Consider the following 24,852-nt stretch of genomic DNA (forward strand, 5'->3'; position numbering starts at 1 on the left):
TATAAGAGCTACATAAACTTCTGGATGGAAGTTACAATGTACATTTTTCTACAGAAAAAACACCCTGAGTGTTAAGCATATAAGTTATAGTATATACTATATAAGTTTATAATATTACATAATTAAATACATGGTGTCCTATATAGGCTAAACAGCTAGTTTTCTGTGCCTTCTATCATGACATGCAGAAAATATATGTTTGATATGTATTTTATTGTTATTTATTATTTTATGTGAGGTGTTTATACTTAAATGCTAATATATGCCTATTGTGTGAGCACACAATCTGGTGGTAAATGTTTAAAAAGTGATTAGCATTTTCTTTGCAATTGAAGAATAGGTTATAAAAGTTTTGGTAGTTGGAGTGTCTTTAACTTGCATCAGAAATGATTAATTGACTGAAACTTGAGCTGTCCTCAGAATGTTTTCAGAACTACATATTTGATCATGTGTAGGGTTTAGTGTGCTTCATCTCATAACTGATAAAACCCATATATTTGAAAACTGTAAATGTGCGTTCAATTTGTTTGCCAGTTTTATAAAATAAGGGGATTAGAGGTTCAACATTAAGTTTCCTTTGTGTTGAAAAAAGAGCATGTTCCAGCAAAGATAGTGTAAACAGAAAATGTGTAATTTATAGCCTTGAAGCTTTATTACGATATATTGCAGTGTATTCCATTTTCAGATGGTTATGCTGATCTAAATTTAAATCTTGAAAAACATGCTCCGGGAAAAGCACTCGACTCCTTGCTGGTATATAAGCAGGATCAGAAAGTAAAGTTTTTTTAGTTGCAGATTAAATGAAAGACAGACATAAAAGATGGAAGGAGTCTAAAAACATAAAATGTTCTGCTTCACTTCCCTTATTAAGCCTTGCCATTGGCCTCTGAGGCACAGAAACATAACAACTGCTTTTAAAAATAACAGCTACAGTAAATAATCTCTCTCCCCTATGTATGTTTAGTCTGATAAATCAATAAAAGGGCAAATGTATTGTCTGTGTTTCAGCATGGGAAAATACAAGGTCTGCCTTGTAGTGCAAAAAGCTTTTAAAACCATTGCAGTCCTACTGTACTGTACAAGAAGGTGCTCATTTATACTGCAATAAACTCATTTAGAAAGCTAGATTCACCCACATTTTTAGAGCTGCCACTAAAAACAAACATACTTGACTTTTCCGCGATTTCACAATATAAAAAAAACAGATGCTGCACCGCAAAGTTACAGCTAACGCACTGCAACTCAAGAGCCAAGAAAGTCGGAGGGCCGTGAAGCGCTCTTGTGTTGTCACAGAGAGGGTCTGCAAGTCATAAATCACCTGCCGTAGCACCTTTCTGGAATAAAGTGCCACAATGTGGATGAAAGAAAAAAAAAACCTTTGCTCACATTCATCATCTGCTGCAGAATTTCTCAAGAGGCAGAACTCTAAACACACTTATGCTCAAGCATGTCTTGAAGTGCCAGCAGAGATGCATACCAAATTGTTTTCAAAAGTTGTGAAACAACACTTTTTTTTTTAATCTTCCTGTGCAAATTCACCATTGTTCTACCAGACAATTGCTAGATAAATGTGCAGGATAATCAATGTGACCAGGTAAATGCCAGTTTTAAGGTATACCCGTTTACTGTAGATGACCGATGTGTGCATGGTACTGTGAGCTGCTGCAATTTTCCTCTCAGTTGCATGGTATATGGTGTGGTGCATTCTGGTAGTTTGTGAGGTTCCTTGCTAAATTGAGTGAGACTAAGTTTTAGTCTGGGATCCCTTGAGTGGTTGGGCCAATCTTAGCATGACCATCAAACCCTCACAGCCTAATAATTGTCTCACGGCTGATAAATCCCTTCAAATCAACCTCCTTCAAATTTTTGAAGAAACTGCGCTCAGCTGCTGGAGTTTTCTTTGGCTTCATTGAAGAGAGAAGAAAAGTTGTTGTATAGGTTATGTTCAAATAAAGCTGTAACCTTGAAGGTTGTTGAATAATCTGAATGAGCCCTACTTCTAAGGTTCTCAAGCTTTCATTCAGCTTTAACATAATTCTTTAAAACCAAATGTCCCAAATAATAGATTAGTTATTATACTTTTAAATAAAACATACCACCAAACTACCTTTAACCATACTGTATAATCAGCTGACATTTATATTTACTTATTACATTTACACTCAGTTATTAAACTTAAAGCCTATATTTCCCTGAATGATGTGTAATTACAAGAGTGAATAAAAGCAGACAATGACATTAAAGAGGTAAAGAATTTTTAGCTAACTATTCCATGCACTCTTAAATCAAGAAAGCTGGAAAGAAGAAATCTTTTCTCTTTTTACTGACTTGTTTCGAGCCTATCTGGGAACCACTGGCCAATAATAAGCGGAATATCAGAGGTAAACATGTACCTAGAGTAAAGGTAGGCTATCAAAATGGCTCATGCAGATCGGGAAAGAAATACCTGGTATTTTTAAAGTATCATGAAATCACTCGAAAAGGTAAAGTCTAAATAGAAATTTTTTTTAAATATCTTTTTGTTAATAAGATGTGCTCATATTTTTGTTTCAAATCTCGTTTTTCTCTATTGTTATATAAGACTCCACGTATAATATCTGAAGAAACAGTGGTGGTCACTTCATATATTTGCACTCATAATCTAACATCTAAAACTTTGAATAATTAAATGGCTATTCCAGCATGCTGAATGTCACGCTAAGACCAGAAAGCCATAGGTAGATATGAGGATGCATTATTATAACGTTTGATATTTCGAATATCATCACAAACCATGCTGTTATTAGATTCCACGAGTTAGTGTCCTGGCTAGCAGAATGTTTCTTAGGTTCCATTATATGTAATATTTTTATGTAACCCCCCAATATTGCAATATTACAATAAACACAGTGTATCACATTTCTGTAATTGCATTGGTAATAATTACTTGATTGTTGTTCCAAATGTATTTTGCCGTATTTACATTATTCAACCATGTCCATATGGGTTTTGTCTGAGTTCTCCAGTTTCCTCCCACACCCGAACAAGATAAAGGAATTGCTTATAATAATAATAATAATAATAATAATAATAATAATAATAATAATAAAATAAAAATAAAATAAATAAATAAATAAATAAAAATAATAATAATAATAATAATAATAATATTAATAATTATAATAAGAAGAAGTATCAGCTACATGTTACCATTGGTCAGCTTTGATGCAAATAAAAAAGTTGCAAAAATATCTTTTTTTTTTTTTTATTGCATTTGATTGCAAAAATATTACCTGCTGTGATTCATAATTAATAATATTTACCTCATCAGCAGTAATTCAGCATTAAGTCCCTAGATTATTACACAGTTCTTTACATAATAACTATATACCTTAAACAAAAATTTCGAGAGGAATAAAAGGAAGTGAAATATCAAATAAACACACACATTGTGTATCAACTGTTCTGATGCAAGACAATCTACAATGTAATGACTATGTGGTCAAAATGGCTAAAATGCAAAACTTTTCTGGTTACATTCCAAAAAATGTTGCCTGTAAATTTCCACAAAAAACTAAAACACAAAGATCTTTAAATTGTTCAATTGTCTTGCAAATACCAGAAACTAGCACATCAAACAGACACTTTAAAAAAGCAACTGTGTGCAGCTTTAAAAAGTAACCCCCATTCACCACTCCACTTCTCACACACACACACACACCCACACACACACACACACACACACACACACACACACACACACACACACACACACACACACACACACACATCCCAACCAGCATTAAAGCTCGTGCCACGGTGGCGCATTGCACAATACCCTTGATCCTGCGTCTGATGACCCCCATCCGGCACTTGAGCGAAACGGAAAACATATCCACCTCTTCGCACCTCCTCCTCTCCTCAGCAGCTCATCCTTGCAGAGGAAAGAAAAAAAGGCAGAAAGGAAACCAAGAGGGGAGGAGGAGGGAATAGCTCCGGAGTACTCTGAAACAAGTCACATGGCGTTCTGAGGAGCACAAAAGCCTGACTGAATGTGCATGTTGACTACGGCTTCACGTCAACAAAAGTCTTTGTTCCAGTTTTAAAAGTTGCTGAAAGAAAATGAAATAAACTAAAATAAGCATGAGAGTTGAGAGCTTAGCATTTGAATCTCAGCGCTGCCCTTCAATTCTTTCGATGATCGCTGGGATGCTAATTAATATTTATGAAGCTTCATCGCTTGAAGGCTGCCGTTGATGAGCTCTTACTCCGTCTTTCACTCCCTCGTTCTCTTTCGCTATGTTCCTCCGCCTTGCTCTTTCTCTCTCACTCTCTTTCTCTCTCATTCACACTGCTGCGTATAAATGCAACTTGAAATTCCACCGAGTTCCCATATTGGAAGTCCAGCTGCTGGTAGACAGTGTTATTAATCACAAAGAGACTCTTTGGATTTGCTGTTTTATTACATGGCAAGTGTGTGGAATGTGGTTCAGAGTTCATGGTAAGCTAGAATCAATCAATCTTCTGGCGGAAGACACTACAGAATCTATAGACTGGTACAACAATATCCTGGTATAACAAATAAAAATCTACTGGTAATTATAAACTTTGTAGAAGTTGTAGAACTCAATCATTAGTGAAACTCAACCTTTCATCCTAATTAAACCAAACTACGGTGATTTTTCTGTAATTGGTAAAGCCTACTGAACATACCAATAATAATTTTTTTTTAAATGTAAAACATTCTTCTGTCCAAAACTGTTAAAAATCAGAAGAACACAAGAACATTCATAAACAAATATAAATCTATACATTTCGTTAATCAGATTAAAATAAAAATTCCTACAGGTTACTCAAATATGGACTAGTTGTTAAAAGTCTTTCGGCTTTCATATTACTTTGAGTTAATATAATTACATTTTATTGATTTGATTTGATGCATGGACATAATGGTGGTAACTGATTGCTTTTGTAAGTGGGATTAGATTTGGATTTGGCCTCGCACCTCCAAGGTTGGGGGTTCAAATCCGTCCCTCACCCGGTGTTTATAGACTTTGTATTTTCTCGATGGACATTGTACATTTTGTCTCAGGCCAAAGATATGCTTTGTGGGTTGATTGGCATTTCCTGAATGGGTGTAAGATTGTGCCCAGTGATGGGCTGGCACCCTATACAGAGTGTCCTCCCCATTGAGCCCTGAGGACTCTGAGATTACGTGCAAGCTACCCTGTAAACCAGAGTGTAATATGCGGTAGGGAAAATGGGTGGATGGAAGGATGGATGGATAGAATAGCTGCTAATGGATTCACTAATGTAAATGTAAAATCAAAATAAATGACAAAATTACCAAAAATGGTGACTTCATGTTTCACCTAGATGTGAGTAAGTGTGAAACTGTGTATAGCACATTGCACACATAAAAATGTGTCCTATTGATTACATATGATGTCAAGTTCTCCAGGCAGAATGCAGGAAAAATTCTGTGAAAATCACTCTGAAGTAATAATTGTACTAAATGTTAAGTCAACTGTTTGGGGAAATGCTGGAAACAGGGAAATATATAAAACTAATATATTAATATATAAGACTATTTATATAATCTTCTGGTATTTAAATGTTGTGTTAACAAGTGATTCGTTTTTAATGGATACATCTTAACAGCTACCTATGAATTTTTGTAGTTTGCCCACCTAGTTTACCAAATTTATAGAACTTTCTATAAAAGCTACTACTACTGAGCTACTATATCTGATTGTTTAATTCTTGCTAATTACCTGACCAATGATTTGTTGTTAAGCTTACATTTTTGCTCAGGAGTGTACACAAAATATTGCTTCTTCTAGATGTTTTACCTAAAAATGTACTAGCACTGAAATCACAGGCCATGAAGAATCTTTTTTTTAAACTACTGTACAAACCAGAAGGGGACCAGCTGTTAGTTCAGTTGAGCACCCTAATACCATCAAAATGAAGGTGTTCTCTATTCCAGTGACTAGACACATCATCAGTGATGGACAGAACATGGCATCTCTCTTTGCAATACTGGCTGCAGCTATTGAAGCAAGGAAGTAAGGAGATGCAAGGAAAATGAGCTCTGCTACACTCTTGAAAGCTGGAACTCCTCTGAATGAATGCTAATACATGTGAATGTGCAGCTTGTGATTTAATGCTCTTATACAGGCTGCACAATTATGTGGAATTCACTGGAGACTTGATTTTGCAGCCCTAGTCGAGGCAGCTCCATCCAAGTTTACCATTTTATTCAAAAGTGAATGTTATATGGAAATGTATATCAACAGCTGAGAAAGATATAAAAGTTGGAAACTTTAAGGGATTCATATTTTACTCTCCACATAAATCTGTGAATACAGCTAATAGGCTAAGGACCTAGCAGGGAATTATACAGTAGCACTTAAGTGTTGACTGTGAGCAGTAAAATCTGTAGCCACATTTTATGCAACTTCAGTTCATGTGTTAATGCTAGACTAAGAGATACAGCTGTAATCATGTAGTAATAGATCGATTCTGCACTATAGGATGATTTATGGTTTATGCATTTATGTTCCACATAAATAAATGATCAGATGGCAAATTGTTTGGTGAAGCTGATACTGTATGTAGTCATTTAAGTAACAGGAATAACTGCTTATCTGAGAAGCAGGGCAATTGTTCATATATTTTATTGAATATATTAGTTTTAATAATGAATATATAGTTAAATAACTGTTATTTTGTAAACTATAAACAAGTGTAGATAGAAAATCAACAGAAGAATAATTATTTTGATGCTCTATGATTAATAATTTTATGATAAACCTAATTGTTATTTTAAACCTCTTCAAAAAAACCTTGGTATGTGCTTAATTATAATTGCTCTGTGATGTAATATTAGTGAGACACCACAGCAGTTTGCTAACTTTAGAAGGCCAAAGCTATAAAAGATGGCAAGGAATAATCAATGCAACTTCATTACTCTGATTGATCTCTGAACCGCAGCCATGCTGACATGAAACTATTAATGAGAATGTCCCCCCCCCCCCCCAGACACATCGATTTACTTCTCTATTTGTAGTAACTTCTAAATGAGGAAAATTATAGTCTAAGCACATATAGAGGGGTGAGGATGGTTCTCTAATGTCCAGTAGTAGATTTCTTACAAAGGATTAAAACTTATGATTTTACAGTCACTAGCACAGAACATTTAAGTGTTCTTAAATCTGGAAATTGTACTTTGATACCTGTACCATTTACAGTACAGACCAAAAGTTTGGACACACCTTCTCATTCAAAGAGTTTTCTTTATGTTCATGACTATGAAAATTGTAGAGTCACACTGAAGGCATCAAGGGCTATTTGACCAAGAAGGAGAGTGATGGGGTGCTGCACCAGATGACCTGGCCTCCACAGTCACCGGACCTGAACCCAATCGAGATGGTTTAGGGGTGAGCTGGACCGCAGAGTGAAGGCAAAAGGGCCAACAAGTGCCAAACATCTCTCGGGGAACTCCTTCAAGACTGTTGGAAGACCATTTCAGGTGACTACCTCTTGAAGCTCATCAAGAGAATGCCAAGAGTGTGCAAAGCAGTAATCTAAGCAAAAGGTGGCTCCTTTGAAGAACCTAGAATATGACATTTTTCAGTTGTTTCACACTTTTTTGTTATGTATATAATTCCATATATAATTCCACATGTGTTCATTCATAGTTTTGATGCCTTCAGTGTGAATCTACAATTTTCATAGTCATGAAAATAAAGAAAACTCTTTGAATGAGAAGGTGTGTCCAAACTTTTGGTCTGTACTGTATAAATGTGAAACAATATCTGAAAAGCTATTATAAAACAAAAAGCACTGTTCATTAGGTGTACATCAAATGGAGTTTTTGGAAGTAATGCCTAATTTTGGTCTTTGCTTGACAATTAAGATAGTGTAATAAAATTAGGATCTGTTCAGAAAGAAAGACGGCCGTTCTGCTGCATTGATTAATAATAAAGCAACAACAAGATCCTCATCTAATGTCCTTTATGTGTTCTAATATACACACTACTGTATATACACTTTTACGGTTGCAGTCATGTTGAATCCAATAAAGCATTGCAAGCTGAAGAGCTGGAGTCCGCGTTTACTAACTTATATTTATACCATGCATATGACTCAGTCCTATTCCTAGTCGTCCATAACACATATGCAAGTGATTTCTGTCAGTGATTCATATGCAGGGCACACCGGGACCAATATTGTTGCTTTGGGACAATGTCCATTGTTAATGCTATAATGCTATACAAATAAAATTGGATTAAATTGAATAATATGGTACGTCAATCATGATCAAATGATGCATAAAAATGAAATTAAGTTTATAATTTTCTACTCAAAATACAAAGAATTCAGAATCAGAATTTAAAAAAATATTTACTGTGTTGAATGATAGAGATTCATTAACAGAGAAGAAAAGTAAGAGTTTACAGACATCTTATTGATATTTATCATCATTTTCTGTCATTATAATATCTCAGTTAATAATTTAAATCTGTAGCATCCAAAAAAGAGATGAAGCAATTTTAACAATAGAATATAAAAGGTTTTAATCTCCTCATTTATTCCCAAATGCCTCCAGTTTAGTTTAGTTTTTTAACATAATTTATCTGCAAATGCCAACCGGAGAACTTCTAAAAAAAATAATAATAATAAAAAAGAATTCTGAGAGATAAAGCATTTTCTTTTTTTCTTTTCTTTTCTTTAGCACAGGATGAGCTGTCTTCAAATTTAATTATGAACAGTTTTTTTGGAAACTGGTCTCTGCCTTCATTTTTAAATCCCATCTAGCTGGAATATACAGTACATGAAAAACATCAGTCCTTCCAACATTTAGATAAAAGCCACACAAGTCTCATTTCCTGTAAAATGAATAGGAATTATTATAAGTAAGGTAGGATGATGTTTGACATTGTATGATTAAATATGACAAGCTACAACCTTTAAACGAAACAAACTTAAGAATGTATTATGTTTAGAAGCTGGCACATGCACATTACATACAGTATTTGATAACTAACCTGGTAAAACGTATTGGAAAATGTACTAGAACATAACAACAGTCCCTCTATTGTTGCCTAAAGCTGAGTAAAAAAGTTTGTACTTAATAACGTAAACGTTCTTTCGGCTTCTCCCATTAGGGGTCGACACAGCGGATCATCCGCATGTTTGATTTGGCACACGTTTTTATGCCGGATGCCCTTCCTAACGCAACCCTCCCCATTTATCCGGGCTTGGGACCGGCACTAAGGCTTGTGCAACCCTAATAGCTGGGGTTGGTTCCCAGACCGGGGATCGAACCCGGGCCGCAGCGCTGAGAGCGCCGCATCCTAACCACTAGACCACCAGGGAACCCATGTTTCTTAATAACATAATATGTATAAATAGTGTGTAAACTAACTGCATTTGTCATGTAGCAAAAAAGCAGGAAGTTACTACATGTACAGATCATTTTTTTAATGAAAAAATAAAATGTAAAACAGAAAACTTAACGTAAAAAAAAAAATAATAACCTGAGTAAGATGATGTGAAATTCAAACAATAAAGAGAAGACAATGAGTGCTATGAAAGGTATATTAATACAAGTGCTACTCATTGTGAAATGTGGTACAGGTGCAGAAAGTAATGTGATGTGACATGTGACAGTGCAGGTTTGTGGGACTCATAGTCCCTGTTCGCCTTAGTTATATGCTGATTCTTCTTGACGTCCCTGTTCTTCCATTGTCAGAATTGACAAAATACTTGCCCATTCCTTTTGACATATTTGTGTAAACCCTGTTCGATGTGGTGTAATGCTGTTATTTACCTTCGATTATTGTTACGATTTTTTCATGTGTTTTAATTTGAGCATGCCTGTTTTCACTATGCAGATGAATTATAAAACACAAATAGCAAATAGCACTTTCGATTTGTCAGATTCAGCAAAGAATATAAAAAAAATGGTAAAGGACATGACATGATAGCAACTTTATAATTACACTGAATAAAAAAATATATTTTCTATCTTTCCAATAAGCACTGACTTTTCAGTCTTCTTTTTAATATGCATCTACATGATCAATTCAGTGTTTTTATTTTCCAAATCCCATGCTTACTGTTCATATGTATTTTGAAATGAAGCATCTTTAAAGAATTCAGAAAATCACCTTGAGTTCCAGCACATGGTATATAAGGCATTGTTGGGTACGTTACTGCATGTTAGGCAAAAAACAAGTATAAATGGAGAAAATATGAGGCTAAATATTCAGTGATATTTTTTTTTTTTTTTTTTTTATGCTATCACGGCTAAACACTGGGATCATATTATACTCTGGAACAAACACTGTAAATAGTGTCTGAATTTCTCTGGAAACATAATCTAATATACAAAATAAAAAGCTTTGCATTCACTGTCTTTACCAACAAATACTTAAGCAATGGAACGGGAAAAACACATTTTAATCTCTTGGCATTAGCTGTACATTCTCCTCAAAATGCAATGTTGCCACCCACTCTAAGCCCGAGAGCTAAAAATCTGGGCCAGCTGGAGAATAACAGCAACCAAACCACAAATCTGGTTTATTTTTCCATGCTACATAATAAAAACGATGTCTAAAAATTTAATCAGGTGCTAATAAAAAACATAAGCTTATACTCAGTTTGTATACCTCTCTTCTTCCATCTTTTCCATTTGTGTTTAGTCTAGCTATATCTTTAACAGATTCATAGAGTGATGACTAACACAGAAGAAAATTCACTGAACCATCACCCTTCTAAACTTACTGTGAAATGCCTTAAAGATATCTCATATCAGCTTCTTTTCAGAAATGAACCTGACCTCTGAAAAAGAGCTAGACCAAAAAAAGCTTCAAGATAATTGTGAGAGGAAAGCAGCAGGCTGGAGTCATACCTCGGTGCAGGGGCTATCAGCAATCACAGTTAATGGAAAGAGGACCTGAACCCAATTATAGTGGAAGTATGAGAGTCAGAGAATAAATTAAAGAACTCTTTAATTTGCTTTAGTCATGGTCATTAAATCCTGGGACACTGTTGTTGCTAATTTTAATATCTGTATAGAAATTTATGCTGATTATTGAACACCAAAACTATTGCCATTCTTTGTAATTTTTAATGCACTGTATTTGGTGTGTTGTATATACAGTATATGTATGTATATATAAAAAAACTTTCTTTCAGCTTCTCCCGTTAGGGGGCGCCACAGCGGATCCTCCGCACGTTTGATTTGGCACATGTTTTACGCTGGATGCCCTTCCTAACGCAACCCTCCCCAATTTATCCGGGCTTGGGACCGGCACTAAGAGTGGCTGGGGATGGTTCCCTGACCGGGGATCAAACCCGAGTCGCAGCGGTGAGAGCGCTGCATCTTAACCACTAGACCACCAGGGGACCTCGTATATGTATGTATATATAATTTTCTAAAAAAAAATATATATATATATATATATATATATATATATATATATATATATATATATATATATATATATATATATATATATATACACAGTGAGGAAAATAAGTATTTCAACACCCTGCTATTTTGCAAGTTCTCCCACTTAGAAATCATGGAGGGGTCTGAAATTGTCACCGTAGGTGCATGTCCACTGTGAGAGACATTATCTAAAAAAAAAAATCCAGAAATCACAATGTATGATTTTTTTACTATTTATTTGTATGATACAGCTGCATATAAGTATTTGAACACCTGAGAAAGTCAATGGTAATATTTGGTACAGTAGCCGTTGTTTGAGATTACAGAGGTCAAACATTTCCTGTAGTTTTTCACCAGGTTTGCACACACTGCAGGCCCACTCCTCCACACAGATCTTCTCTAGATCAGTCAGGTTTCTGGCCTGTCGCTGAGAAACACGGAGTTTGAGCTCCCTCCAAAGATTCTCTATTGGGTTTAGGTCTGGAGACTGGCTAGGCCACGCCAGAACCTTGATATGCTTCTTACAGAGCCACTCCTTGGTTATCCTGGCTGTGTGCTTCGGGTCATTGTCATGTTGGAAGACCCAGCCTCGACCCATCGTCAATGCTCTAAATGAGGGAAGGAGGTTGTTCCCCAAAATCTCGCAATACATGGCCCCGGTCATCCTCTCCTTAATACAGTACAGTCACCCAATTCGTCCCATTTGCAGAGAAACACCCCCAAAGCATGATGCTACCACCCCCATGCTTCACAGTAGGGATGGTGTTCTTGGGATGGTACTCATCATTCTTCTTCCTCCAAACACGTTTAGTGGAATTATAACCCAAATGTTCTATTTTGGTCTCATCTGACCACATGACTTTCTCCCATGTCTCCTCTGGATCATCCAAATGGTCATTGGCAAACTTAAGACGTGCCTGGACATGTGCTGGTTTAAGCAGGGGAACCTTCCGTGCCATGCATGATTTCAAACCATGATGTCTTAGTGTATTACCAACAGTAACCTTGGAAACGGTGGTCCCAGCTCTTTTCAGGTCATTGACCAGCTCCTCCCGTGTAGTTCTGGATTGATTTCTCACCTTCCTTAGGATCACTGAGACCCCACGAGGTGAGATCTTGCATGGAGCACCAGTCCGAAAGAGATTGACAGTCATGTTTAGCTTCTTCCATTTTCTAATGATTGCTCCAACAGTGGACCTTTTTTCACCAAGCTGCTTGGCAATTACCCCGTAGCCCTTTCCAGCCTTGTGGAGGTGTACAATTTTGTCTCTAGTGTCTTTGGACAGCTCTTTGGTCTTGGCCATGTTAGTAGTTGGATTCTTACTGATTGTATGGGGTGGACAGGTGTCTTTATGCAGCTAACAACCTCAAACAGGTGCGTCTAATTTAGGATAATAAATGTAGTGGAGGTGGACATTTTAAAGGCAGACTAACAGGTCTTTGAGGGTCAGAATTCTAGCTGATAGACAGGTGTTCGAATACTTATTTGCAGCTGTATCATACAAATAAATAGTTTAAAATTATTAAGTTATTGTGATTTCTGAATTTATTTTTTTTTGATTATGTCTCTCACAGTGGACATGCACCTACGATGACAATTTCAGACCCCTCGATGATTTTTAAGTGGGAGAACTTGTAAAATAGCAGGGTGTTCAAATACTTATTTTCCTCACTGTATATATATATATATATATATATATATATATAAAATCATCTTTCCTGAAGTTTTTAGTTTAGTAGTAGTGTCTAGTAAAACATGTAGCAGGTACTAAATTATTCTTTATGCATTAGCTTAATCCTGTATTTTGTACCTTGAAGAAATGCACTAAACTGCATATTAATAAGAGAAACAACAATAAAAATAACTTGTTAATGGTTGTAGCAAGTTTACAACCCGCTTCCCATTTGCATTAGCTCTCATTTATTATGTATATAAAAATCTAAAATAAAATATTTATTATAGCGAAAAAGTTTGGATGTTATATATTCAGAATACCAGTTGCTTTGAATAAATGCATTTGACATATTAATAAATGAAACTGTAATAAATGCAGGGAATATATTCAGAGACAATCTAGTGACTTTCCTCTTACACTTCTGCCCTAAATTGAGAAGGTAGGGAAAAAAACAATGATTCCTTTTGAATGATTAGCTATACCTTATTAACAAAAGCAACATAGCAAACTATAAAGTTCCAAATGGGGTTGTTCAAGTGCTGACTCAAATTCCCGAAGCGTTCATCCTAAAGTGACAAAAAATCCACAGTTGGTTTTCACATTGGGCACGTGTCCAAATCAAAGTGTGTCACTCTTTCAATAAGACAATACGTATGAATGCTGTTCATAGACTTTAGTTCAGCATTTAACACTATCATCCCTCAGCACCTGCTTGAGAACCTGAGCCTACTGGGCCTGAACATCTCCTTCTGCAACTGGATCCTTACTTCCTGACTGGGAGACTTTATTCAGTCCAGATTGGGAACAGCCGAGTCAGGATACAGAGAGTAGGTGCAACAACTAACAACAGTCTGGTGTAGAGCCAACAACGAGTCTCTGAACGTAAACAAAACTAAAAAGATGGTTGTTGACTTTAGGCTTGCACAGAGCGGCCATTCCCCACTGAGCATCAATGGATCCTCCGTGGAGAACATTAAGAGCATTCAATTCCTTGGTGTTTATCTGGCAGAGAACTTCACCCGGTCACTCGAACACCAGCTCCATCACACACACTCTTCTCTCTCCTAAAATAAGGATTGAGGTTCCAAAGAATTCGGCCCTCAAACCCAGACTGTGCAACATTTTTTTCTTTTAAGCCATCAGGCTCCTCAACACACAACTGAACTGTACCAAACTCACATATTATTCATAATTCATCCATGTCTTCAGCACCACCCATATTATATTATACTGTTTACATGCTGTTTTGCACACCATTCGATTTGCTCTTGCTGTTTTTGCACAACATTGTGTTTATGTTTACAAACGCACTCTTGTTTATTGTTCACTTTTGCACAATGGACTGTATAACATATTATACAGTAGGTTTACTGGGCAGCGCTATTCTGTGTTTTGTGCGTATGTCCAACACTGTCTTGTACTGTCTGGTGCACTGTCTTTTGTCTTGCACTGTTTACACTCGGTTGCATACGATGCACTTTATGTGGCGAGGAAAACTTACTTTAGTCCTTAGATCTGTGATCTGTTGTGTAGCTCTATGTTGTGTGAGGTAGCTCTATGTTGTTTCTATCACGTTATTTCACATTACCAGTTTTTACACAAACATTATACTGCAGACTAAATTGCTAGTGTGAAAGCCCATAAATTAGAATCCCCACTGAACATGACAGGAACAGGAACAGGAACCAGCTTTAGTTTAGATACTTTAGTTAAATGAATATAAAGCACTGCAGGTTAGCTGGATTTCTGAAAAGTCAAATACAAAAATGAAATGAAAAATAGCTTACTGGACCTCCAGTGAGGAACAAATAAAGCAGAAAAATGAATGCATGTTTAGTTGATTTCAAGGCCTGACAGAATAGGAAAAAACATGTCCATTATCATAAACAGTTGTGAGCAGGCAATAATATTTAGCAATAAGGAATAAACGAACAAAATTGAAAAACTGCTCAATGTAAATTTATCACTGGAGGAAGAAATAAAATAAAATGCTGTTCAATTCTGATTTGCAAATGAATAAATATTTCAGATTTAACAGCACATGTAAAATGGGTTGATTTCGCCAGCTGGTGTTTCTTAAACACATGCTATTTTATCAAAAATCTCCCAGACCTCTTTTTCAGGAACACTGTTAGTTGGCAGGGCTTAAAAGGTGGAGATCAATAGTAGGTAAAAAATATACAGAAATATATGGAAACAGCATGAAGCATTCAGAGCTTAGGCTCACCACAAAAAGCACAAATATATTATTAACTCTGGATCATACAGCTTAAATGTGAGCTGACAACCATGATTAGATTCTGCTTCATCTTCCTCTGAGGTAAATGAAATGACAAAGACCTCACTAAGAGCTTTTTAGACTTTGCTAAGACCTACATTGGGATATGTTCCATGAAAAGTTTAACTTCAGTTAAACTTCAGCAGTTACTACTGCTTTTGTAGTAATAATGCAGTTTAGTATAAGTATAAATAATTACCTGATGGAAATACTATCTGAGTAATTACCGTACAAATGACATTTTTATATGTCGATGTAAGCCATGCTAAAGCAAACCTTCAGCCAAGTACATACATATTTCCTGTTAGTTTTTACTATCAAACGTTCAAATCAAAAAGTTTTTATGTTGGGAAACTGCCATTCAGCCCGGTTTCTGAAGGGAGGGCATCATGTTATAGATGGAATCTATGTTTTCCTCAGTGAACCGCAGTTCTCCAGTACCAGCAGCACTGTAGCCCCTGAGCATGATGCTACCACCACCATGCTTGACTATAGGCAAGACACAATTTTCTTGATTCCCCTCACCAGGGCGTCACCACACATGCTGGACACCATCTGAGCCAAACAAGTTTATCTTCGACCACAGGACATGGTTTCAGTAATTCATGCTTTCGGACAGGTTGTCTTCAGCAAACTGTTTATAGGGTTCCTTGTGAGCCAGCTTCAGAAGAGGCTGCTTGCTTCTGGGACAACAGCTATGCAAACCGACTTATAGGGTCTGAGCACTAACAAAGCGGACTTTCTGCTTTTGCAACTTCGAAAGCAATGCTGGCAACACTCTGATGAAAAGCACAAGGACTCCACTTCTTTGATCAACCCTTGCGAGGCCTGTTCCGAGGGGAACCCACCTTGGAAAACCTCTGTATGACCCTTCATCTATAGCCTAGGCCAACTTTGTTAAGAGCAAAATTCTAATTTTCAAATCCTCAGAGAATGAGGTGTCAAGTTGAACATACAGCGGTCAGTATAAAAGTATTGTACTCACGCAACAAATTATAACTGCTCTAATAAAAGATACACAAATTTGTATAGTCCTGTCAAGCAGACAAAAACATGAACATGAGCATGTGGCTTTGAAGGTTAAGCGACATACAGCTGTTATCACTTACGGTGTAGTCACTTTTGTGGCACTTTTGTTGACAGCTATTTTGACATAAATAACTGTATGGTATGTTATTTTCAGAGGGCAGTAAATCTGTACTGCTAAACAATCTGCACATTGACTACTCTTAAATTTATCCAAGTTTAATTTCTAAGTTTAGTATTTTTCCTTGGGAAAATTATTTGTACTGAAATTTTTCAGTACAGAGCTTTCAGTTCAGTTCAGTTCAATGCAGTTTCAGTTCAATGCAATTATTTTTACATGCGAAACATGGTTAAAAGCTATAGAGTTCCCAGAATTAAGTTACTGAACAACACGTTTGTTTAGTCTCTGCTTCGCACTTTAAGAGCATTTGTTAATAATTATTATTATTACTAAACTTAAAAACATATGCAACATTGCCAGGAGTATAAAAAGAAGCAGTGTAACTGTGGTTGCTCACTCTATATTGGAAATAAGATTTGTTTTGCACATGCATTTAAACACCAAAGAATCCATAGCGCTAGCCTTAGCCGCTAACCAGGAAGTGTGTCTATGTGGACATTCCTTATCTTTGAGCCATTCCCCTGCTCCAATTCACTGCTCATCTCATCTATAGATTATCACATTGCTTTGTATTCTTCTGCACATTCTCTTCTCACGCAGCAGAGCAGACTCCACATCTACTGATGCAATGTTACGCAACAGCAATTAAACATCAAACTCTTGCCTCAAAACCCATTTCTCTGAAAACTATAAAATATTGATATGTTAGTTTCATGGAACCAACAACTAATCACCTTATTTCTCATACAAACACTAAACATCAGAGCAGGGCCAGTTGTGCACAAAAATGTGTTACGTAGAAAGATTGACAGCGCTTTAAGTTGAGCATGGTGCTGCTGTTTTTTTTTTTTTATAGCAATGCACACAGTTTTTTAGGATGTAACATTAAAAACAATAGACATGCAGTATGCAAACAAGTGAACAACCAAGTTGTGCAAAATTGTATTCAACACTTTCATGGTTTCATTTCATGTGCAAGGTTTACTGTCTGGTTTTATACCTAAATTATGCATATGCATATCCCAAAAGTTGGGATGGCTTGGCATCCTAAAAGCTCTATAGCAGACCACTCAAGAGCTTCCATTTCAAGCCACGTAACCATATGTCCTTGGATGAAAAAATCAGATGCATCAATACGTTTTACCATATAGTGTATGATTCTACTGTTACATTCTTGGCCACAACTCCTACCTGAGTATGATGGTGTGTGTTGATTTCAAGATCGACTCTTTTATGTTTTCTTGATAACTAGGATGTCATTTAGCCTTTATATATCAAGGCATCAATATATTTTAAATAAGGTCACTTTGTCTGAATTTTGTTCTTAAATGAGTAACATTTGAAAGTCCAAAAAAATAAAAATGAGCAGATACACTTTGCATGACATTTAATTGATTGGCTTTTTTTATTGATACTTTAAATAAGCATTTAAAAGTAAAAGGATTGTATTTTGCAAATGGCATGAGTGAATATCACAGTGCTGTCCACTAATATTGGCACCCATTATGATTATGATTATGACAAAGGGGATCTGACCTATGTGTTACCTCATGGGTGAACAATTCCACTTTTTTTAAATCACCACGGTGTACTGAAAAATGTCAAATATCATATTTTTAACATAAAATTAATATCTCATTCATCAAGGCTGATCATATCAGTGAAGGGTACTGTACTTCTACTAATAAAGGAACAGAATTTCAAAGTATGCATTTCTTCTTACTATTATCAAAACACTAAAGAAATTGTTGAACACTTGATTTCAGCGCAGATTTGTTTTACTAGGTAACTCAGTAAATGTAAATAAAAAGTCAATTTTTAATAGCCTATAAAAAAGCGATTCATAGAAAACAAAGCTTCAAGCATAAGATCCACATCAGATAAATTAAATAGAGGCACACCATAATGCACAAATTATATTATTTTAAAGACTTTTTCCATCTGAAATGTGATTATTGCTTGGTTGTTGTTAAGGACACACTGTTTATGTTTAAAATTCAATATACACTTTTGTAAATGTAATATCACTGGCACATGAAATCATGAAATAAACATAAGTTTGTCTGTTTTTCATAGAGTGTGTGTGAAATTCAAAAAACACATGCAAATCTGTTTGAGAAACTGAATTATTTGACCCAAATTACAGTGAGTGTGAATCTAGAGTTTGCACAATGCCAATTGCACGTTTTAAGCTGTTCTAATATTTTAAGACTAGTATATCACAGCATCAAAGAAACTGACTAAACTACTCATTTATTTATGTGCCCCAAAAAATGTGATGTGAAAAGTAAAGCACTAGCTTTGTCTGTGAAACAGTGCTGACATGCTGCACATTCATGGCAGAAATGCTAAAGAGTGTAAGATTGTCTAAGAGTGTAAAACTGTAAGATCTTACACAAGGAGTTTGTCAGAACAATGACTTGAGGCTGAGTTGTTATAACATTCTACATCTACTCTCTGAACTTCTTGCACAACTTGTATCTTTTTCTGATTATGTCTCGGCCCAATATTAAATAGGAAACAGTAGAATCTAATTCTATAATCTAGTATTTTCATATGGGGAATGTAGCAGTTGAAAGCAACATTGTGATCAGTCCATTTGTTTTATTAAAACTGCCAGTGTAGTCAGAAATAACGGACAAATTGTGACTGATGCAAACCACCTTTTGGTTGTGTGGAGCCTTTGTGGAATATGCAGATGTAAACTAAATTTTAAAAGAAGAAGAAAAAAGAAGAAAAAAATGATGTCCCTTCTGTTTAGACCCTGTGACACTAGTAAGAATTGGCAAAGTAAATCATGACTACAAAAACGAAATGTATAATCATTTTCCAAAAAACTAATCTTATCAATAGCCATAAATAAACCTCAAATGTTTAAGCTTTAAAAGCTGACTAGGGTTATAGGTTGAAATTTTCTTAAATGATAGTTTTAAAATATCACAGTATAATAACCAATAAAAAATGCAATTGGTGAAAAAATGAAACCCATCCATTGTTTTCTCATTTGTTTTGTGGGATACGGTTTGTGGACATAAACAATATGGACAAAGGTTTATGCTCTATTGACCATAATATTTAAATGTAGTTAATAAACATCCCATTTCACATTTAGTCCCCATGAGCTGTAATAATAATCTCCACTCTTCTAGGAAGATGATAGGAAGTATTCTTACGAAAATATGTGCTCATTCATCCAAAGGGTGTTAGTAAAGTTCGGTACTGATGTAGGGTGAGGAAGCATGGGTGCAGTCAGTGTTCCAGGTCATCCCAAACATGTTCAATAAGGTTGAGGTCAGAGCTCTATTGCAGGCACCTCAAAACCTTACACTCCAACCAATATAAACCTATAATTTTATGGCGCTGGCTTTGTGCACACAGGATCTCTCATTCTAAAACAGATTTAGGGTTCCTAGTTCAATTGAAATAAAAATTGTATTCTACTACATTCAGAGACATACAAAGCAATTTAAATTGTTTATGTGACGTGGAATTGTTGTATGACATGTAATGTATACAATGCTGATTGTTACTTAAATAATATACATAAAACTGAGCAAACAAACCCATACATTAAGGAAAAAACATGTATTTAGAATGAAAGAAAGGCACTAATGAAAAGCCACTGCTGACAAATAATTAAATAATTCCATTGGCAGACAAAAAAAATACTTTAAAAAACCTAATTATGCATTTCATGCTCCCTGCTAGAGGTTTGTGGGTATAAATATTACATAAATGAGCTAGGAATATGACTTGTTCTTATTGGGTGATTAGTATGCTTACCTGAGTGTTAAGCAAAGATTTTTGTTCAATAGTACTGATGTATGATATAAGACTGATAGACATTTAATCAAATTTAATTCAGTTACATTTTGCACAATTACATATTAAAGCCTTTTAAATAAATATATCTGAGGATTTAGCATTTCCATATGTGAAAATTCTGCAATTTAAATAAAATGAGCTTTTATTTATTTCAATTTTTTATAGGGCTGCAACTAACGGTTATTTTGATAATCGAATGTTCAGATAAACAGCATTTGAGTATGAAAGGTAAATCAATTTGTGTAAGTCAACATTTGTATTGTATTTTACAGATGACAAGTTGACAATCATGCTTAAAAAAATCAACATAAAATATAATACAACATTGTTTTGATAATTTTTGTTTAAAGAAATACACAGGTGCATTGGTGTACATATGAATAAACATTCGCTAAAAACCACAACAGTGGCTTATCGATTAGTGCTGCTATTTGCTGCTTTTAGATTTGGTGTTTGTTCGGACTGGTTTATTTTAATCCATCACTATGTCATGAGCGAGCTGATAGCGCAACCTGATGCTCGTGAGTCACGCCAGAACAGATTCAGTGTGACTGTCCCGAAGTTAGCAAACAAACAGTTTACACAATAGCACTTCATTAAACTATATCATTTTCACAAGATAAGGATTATACAGTTTTTGCTTAATGTGCTGATGTTTTGCAATCATCCGTGACTCCAGTGTGTTTTCTTTTTGTGTTTAATATAAAAAGCTCTCATGCCTTGGATGACTTGGGACGCACACTTTTTGCTGCTGCTGGTTGACCATGTACTCCGCCATTTTTGCACACGGGTGTTATCTTGCTGTCACACTATCCTATAACTTGTGCAACCCAAATAATTGATAACGACATTCGCTAACAACGAACTACATTATCGATTCTTACCGATTTTATAGATTAGTTGTTGCAGCTCTAATTTCATATCAGTATTGACAGTTGTATATATTTTGAGACTCTATCCTCTATACACAAGTAAAGTTGATGGATGCAGGAAATCACTGGTGATAAATATCCATGTTATTGTGAAGTTATTAAGGCTTGACACTACTGTACATATGAAGCTCTGCAAAGCATTTTATATTACACTTCAGAAGTCATTAAAAGCAGGTGTTTTGGGTTTTGCAACAGCTGCATAATAATCTCATGCTGATGTGAGTATTCCGTTTTGGCCTAATTACTTCATATGCATTAAATGTCTGAGCGCAAACATTCATTACATTCTGTCAGTTCAGATTCAGACCAGCTTTTATCTGTTTCAGCAATAATACTCAGACAAGCTATTTAAGTAATAGCGCCTCATTGTGGAAAATCTTTAGCCTGCTAAATGAGGGTGCAGGAGTGTTTTATAAGCAAATGCATGAGCTGAAATGTGCATTTGAGGGCTTCAGAAAAAAAGAAGAAAACAAGATAATTAGTCTATATAAATAGAAGTTTCCATTGATGATCATTTAGGCTACAAGAGGGTCCCTTATAAAACCCAAACCTTGTCTCAAATCCATTTATAAATCAAACAGCAAAAAACAAAACAGTAAAAAAAGGAAGCATACCCAGAAAAGAACTAGAGAGTGGGAGCAAAAGCAAAGAAAAGCATGTGCTATCTATGACCTAATTTCACTCCTACACACTGCTACGGCTAGTTAAGAAAAATTATACAGTCAAGCAGTTGCAAATGAGTCTAAATTCAGAACGGATAAGAGAAGGCAAATCGTGAACATCTTTCTCAGCTACGCATTACCAAAGGGCAGTTCTTTCTCCGCTACCTAATACCACAGAGCAGCTTTCTCAGCTACAAAATACCGCAGAGCAGCAATTTCTCGGTTATCCAGCACCACAGAGCAGCTCTTTCTCAGTTATCAAGTACAACAAAGCGGCTCTTTTCCAGTGACCAAAAACAAAACATTGCAGCTTTTTTTTAGTTTACCAATAAAGGTACCTTAGAGCAGATCCTTCTCAATTACACAGCATCACAGAGCATTTCATGAATAGATACACAGCACCACAGAGTAGCTCTTTCTCAGTTACCTAGCACCATAGAGCAGCTCTTTCTTAGTTACCTAGCACCACAGAGCAGCTTATTCACAAATACACAGCACCATAGAGCAGCTCATTTACAATTACACAGAACCATAGAGTAGCTCGGTCTCAGTTACCTAGCACTACAGAGCAGTTCTTTCTAGCCAATACCACACAGCAGCTCTTTCACAGTTGCCCAACACTACAGAACAGCATCCTCAGTAACCCAGCTTCACAGAGCCAACTTTTTCTCAGTTACCTAGCATTACAGAGCAATTATGTATCACACACACCCAAAGCAGCCCTTTCTTAGATGCACAGCATCACAGAACAGCTCATTCTTATTTACCCTGAAACCATAAAAAAGTATTGAAAAATAAATGAAAAAATCCATCACCACAGAATACTTATTGTGTGGGCATCTTCTGTCATAGAAATCTTAATAAGTGTAGTAAAAATGGGTAAAGTTTCCAGGGGGTATCAGCTAATATGCTCTGCTAAGCAACTGCCAGCCATTCCAGATTTAGATGCCTTTTTGACAGGCGGGTGTTCAGGGCCAGCAAAGCCTTCTCTGCTGGCCTAAACACTATCAGAAGCACCGACCTACATTTACAACCATGAAATTGAATTAATTTATTCCCAACAGTTTATTATCTTCATTTTGTAGTGTTTCTCTTGGCTGCACTGTTTCCAGTACGTGTAGGTAAGATTTTTTTCCCAATCAGATTTCAGCCTCTATGTGCTGCTATGTCAATATAATCTGCCCAGGGCCTGCAAAGTCTGTCCTGCTGGCCCTTTTACCATTGCGAATATTACCAACGGGTCTGTTTCTTTACCCAATCAGATTTCAGAATCGTCTCACAGGGCCAGCTAGCTGACCCAGAGTAGCGTCAGCATTTTTCTGTCCTCTGATTGGTTGGTCAGAGGGAAACTGGTACAGCCAAGTTCGACCGGCAAAACACATCTGTTGCGCTCTGCACACATTAATACATCTGAGTTAGACTTTTTTATGCCTACGGTGGAAAAGAAATAAATTTGGTCTCAGACATACTTAAAAATATATTTTCCAGAAAAGCTAGAAATCGTGAGGAGAGGTCGGCCAACCCTGAAGCTAGCTAGCTTGTCTCAGCACGGGAAAGCGTTTGTTTTCCACTTCCAGACCAGTGAATACGAGCGGTAACACTGGCATATAGTCTCTGAGGAGTGGTGCAAATTATGACTATGCATCTCTGGTGATTAGGTTGTATTTTATTTACATTTTTATATTTCTGTCATGTTATTAGGCAAATATTGATTCTGAACTTAAATCTAGAGGTTTGGCGCTTGCTTTAGTAAAATGGTATTCACCCTCAATATGTGAAATGCCTCTCTTTAGCTTGTTATATTGAGTTTTTGTATAGTATTGATGGTTTCTATAATTACGATCTGATAGTGGTGGCATTAAGAGGTGGAATAAGTTGGGTAATTCCCCACTGAAGGCCCAGGTACCAAATGCACAGCCTGCCACTGCTTTTTGATCATTTTTAAGAGGTAACCAGTGTACTCTGATGTTAAAATTTGAAAATGATACACAATGTGTGAAAACAATATAATCTTAAACTTAAAATTACTGAACACCCATTGTGAAATCTAATTTAAATTTCTTATATACAGTATAGGTGCCAAATTAAATGAAAAATTCGGTATAAGCATTGAAGAAATAGGTGATGTTAGCATTTGTACCTTTTTCTGCAACTTCTACAAAAATCCAAATGCTCCATGACACCTCAGATACTGTGAGACTCTTTTGAATAGGGGACAAATATAGCAAGTGACATAATATGACAAAACAACAGCCAACTTGCAGATGCTGGTGTTTTCTCAACTTTCTCAGTTTGACGCACTTATGAAATATTCAATATTCAGAATCCTGTCTCGGTTGCTATAGACAGACCTAGACTGAATAGTGAATAAAAGAGGCCTTTCTTTTGCTCTCTTACAAAACATTGATTTCTGTGACAAATGTCATACTTTGGAGCAGGAGTGGTTCTTATGCACAACCTAGAAGTGAATGATTCCTGATGCTATAATGTGAGTATGTAGTTGTTCCATTCTTATAGCTCATCTTTTTATGAGATTTAGTATGACACACAATGAGAATGCTGCCTAGGAAGAAATTAATAAGCGATATCTTTAGTGTTCTGAAATTGTATTTAAAGACAGTATTTGCCCTATACACTAATATGCAACCCTAATGGCTGGGGTCGGTTCCCTGTCCGGGGATCGAACCCGGGCCGCAGCAGTGAGAGCACCGCATCCTAGTGGTTAGGATGCGGTGCTCTCACTGCTGCGGCCCGGGTTCGATCCCCGGACAGGGAACCAACCCCAGCCATTAGGGTTGCACAAGCCTTAGTGCCGGTCCCAAGCCCGGATAAATGGGGAGGGTTGCGTTAGGAAGGGCATCCAGCGTAAAAACATGTGCCAAATCAAAC

At 36.2% G+C, this 24,852-nt stretch overlaps 1 protein-coding gene and 1 long non-coding RNA gene across 13 annotated transcripts in view; both read right to left on the reverse strand.

The window, feature by feature from the left end:
• LOC310722228 overlaps positions 1 to 24,852 on the reverse strand; it is a 439,622-nt gene that overhangs the window by 132,253 nt on the left and 282,517 nt on the right. The window lies entirely within an intron of this gene.
• grip2b (glutamate receptor interacting protein 2b) overlaps positions 1 to 24,852 on the reverse strand; it is a 189,593-nt gene that overhangs the window by 103,698 nt on the left and 61,043 nt on the right. For 2 of the 12 annotated variants that reach the window (XM_083534403.1, XM_083534402.1), the window contains exon 1: positions 3,818 to 4,271. The exons of 8 other annotated variants lie outside the window; for them this stretch is intronic. In XM_083534403.1, the coding sequence (XP_083390529.1) occupies positions 3,818 to 3,872 (55 nt within the window). In that variant the 5' untranslated portion in view covers positions 3,873 to 4,271. Of the gene's footprint in view, positions 1 to 3,817; positions 4,272 to 24,852 lie in introns of those variants that run through there. 2 more of the 12 variants (XM_083534412.1, XM_083534410.1) reach the window with 2 other exon arrangements.

Source organism: Silurus aristotelis (genome assembly GCF_946808225.1).
Source record: "Silurus aristotelis genome assembly, chromosome: 28".
Lineage (NCBI taxonomy): Eukaryota > Metazoa > Chordata > Actinopteri > Siluriformes > Siluridae > Silurus > Silurus aristotelis.